The sequence below is a fragment of the Nicotiana tomentosiformis genome, chromosome 12 (genome assembly GCF_000390325.3).
Source record: "Nicotiana tomentosiformis chromosome 12, ASM39032v3, whole genome shotgun sequence".
NCBI classification, from domain to species: Eukaryota; Viridiplantae; Streptophyta; class Magnoliopsida; order Solanales; family Solanaceae; genus Nicotiana; species Nicotiana tomentosiformis.
In genome coordinates, this window is record NC_090823.1 from 16,369,305 (window position 1) to 16,371,557 (window position 2,253).

At 42.0% G+C, this 2,253-nt stretch overlaps 1 protein-coding gene across 1 annotated transcript; it reads left to right on the forward strand.

Annotated features, from left to right (window-relative positions):
* The first annotated feature begins 337 nt into the window (after positions 1–337).
* On the forward strand, positions 338–1,075 carry LOC138902287 (uncharacterized). The gene has a single exon (XM_070190131.1). It carries the CDS (start codon positions 338–340, stop codon positions 1,073–1,075), a length of 738 nt encoding a protein of 245 aa, XP_070046232.1.
* The last annotated feature ends 1,178 nt before the right edge of the window (positions 1,076–2,253 follow it).

Sequence of the window (2,253 nt, forward strand, 5' to 3'; positions counted from 1 at the left end):
GGAGGTAACAATCAAGGCGGATGGAACAACAATCAAGGCAACTGGGGGTCGGGTTTTCAAAAGCCCCCAATGTATCAACAGTCAAGCAACCCACCTCCTTATCCTTCCCATGGTTCGAGTTCTTCAAACAATATGATGGGGCATATTGGAAATATGTTCAAGCAAATGATGGAAAAGAATGCCGATACGGATGCCCAACTTGACTTACACAACACATCAATACGCAACCTAGAAGTTAAAATGGGAAAAATCTCTCAAGCTCTAAATTCTCTCCCTAAGGGGGCACTACCGAGTGATACTGGTAAACCTAAAGGGTGGTAACAATACGGGGCATGCCATGGCAGTTATCATAAGAAGTGGAAGAGGCAGGAATGCACCCACCTCGAGTCAAAGGCAACTTATTGATGATGATAATGTGATGCAAGAAGAAGATATCCCGAACAATGTGGTGCAACCTAATGTTGATTTTCGGATCATTAATGATGGTAGTGTGGAAGAGACTCAAGAGGAAGTGAACCCATCTAGGGAACGCATTATTGACATATCGAAGTCGGTAGTGCAAAAGGCTAAGGCACCATTGCTTAAGCCTCCACCTCCATACCCTCAAAGAATCGCCAAGAAAACTGTTGAGAATCAATTCAAGAAGTTCATTCAAATGATGAAGAGTCTCTCAATCAATGTGCCATTAGTTGAAGCATTGGAACAAATACCCGGTTATGCAAAGCTTATGAAGGATCTTGTGATAAAGAAGAGGTCAATGAATTTTGAGACCATTAAAATCACTCATCAAGTGAGTGCAATTGTTCATTCAATGGATCCTAAGTTGGAGGTTCCCGGTGCTTTCACGAGTCCTTGTACAGTTGGAAGTGCCGACTTTGCTAAAGCTCTTTGTGATCTTGGGGCAAGTATCAACTTGATTTCCTATTCGGTTTTTAAGACTTTGGGAATTGGGAAACCAAGACCCACCTCTATGAGATTGCAAATGGATGATCGTACTATGAAGAGGCCTTTCAGAGTGATCGAAGATGTTTTAGTTTGTGTTCAAAAATTCATTCATCCGAGGGATTTCAGATAACTCTTTCCGGGTTGGTGATGAAAAAATGGTATTCCATGTGTGTATGTCCATGCGGCAACCAAATAGCAATAAGGTGTGTTCTTTTGTGGACTTGGTTACTGATGTTATTGTTGATGAAAAAAGTGCTAAAATCAATGTTGGTGATATGTTGGAGTCCATCTTGATCAACTTTGATGATGACGAGATATATGGCTTCATTGAATGTGTCAATTCTTTGCAAGGAATGGGGTCGTACAACTATGCACCCCAGAAATTATCCTTGGATCTTGAAAATGGGACAACTCCTCCTACAAAGCCTTATATTCAAGAGCCTCCTACCTTGGAGTTGAAGCCATTGCCTCCACATCATCCGTGTGAATTTCTTGGTCCCTTTTCTAGTTTACCAATTTTTCTTTCCTCTTGCTTGACTAACGTGCAGGTAGATTCCACATTGGCGGTGCTACAAAAGAGGAAGAAGGCTATTAGGTGGACCTTGGGGGATATTCGGGGGATAAGCCCCACCTTTTTCATGCATAAGATCAAGTTGGAGGATGGTGCCAAAATATCTATTGAACATTAAAGGAGACTCAATGAGGCTATGCAAGAAGTTGTCAAGAAGGATATTACGAGGTGGATGGATGCCGGGGTTATTTACCCCATCTCTGATAGTTCGTGGACTTCTCCAGTTCGATCTATCCCAAAGAGAGGACATGAATGTGGTCACCAATGATAAGAATGAGTTTATTCCTACCAGAAGGTCACCGGTTGTAGGGTGTGTATGGACTATTGCAAGCTCAACAGAGTCACAAGGAAGGATCACTTTGCACTTCCTTTCTTAGATCAAATTCTCGATAGATTGGTCGGCCGTGATTTCTATTGCTTTCTTGATGGGTACTCGGGCTACAACCAAATTCTCATCCCTCCGGAAGATCAAGAGAAAAAAAAACTTTACTTGTCCCTAAGGTAATTTTGCTTTCAAGCGGATGACATTTGGTTTGTGTAATGCACCAGCAACTTTTCAAAGGTGTGTGATGGATATTTTCACGGACATGGTGGAGGACTACCTTGAAGTTTTCATGGATGACTTCTCGGTGGTTGGAGATTCGTTTGATGGCTGTCTTGCAAATTTGGACAAAGTGTTGGCTAGATGTGAAGAAACAAATTTTGTGCTCAATTGGGAGAAATGCCATTTCATGGTC

Excerpts from the sequence above, each read along its gene's own strand:
- LOC138902287 (XM_070190131.1), top strand. The coding sequence starts at position 338 with ATGGCAGTTATCATAAGAAGTGGAAGAGGCAGGAATGCACCCACCTCG.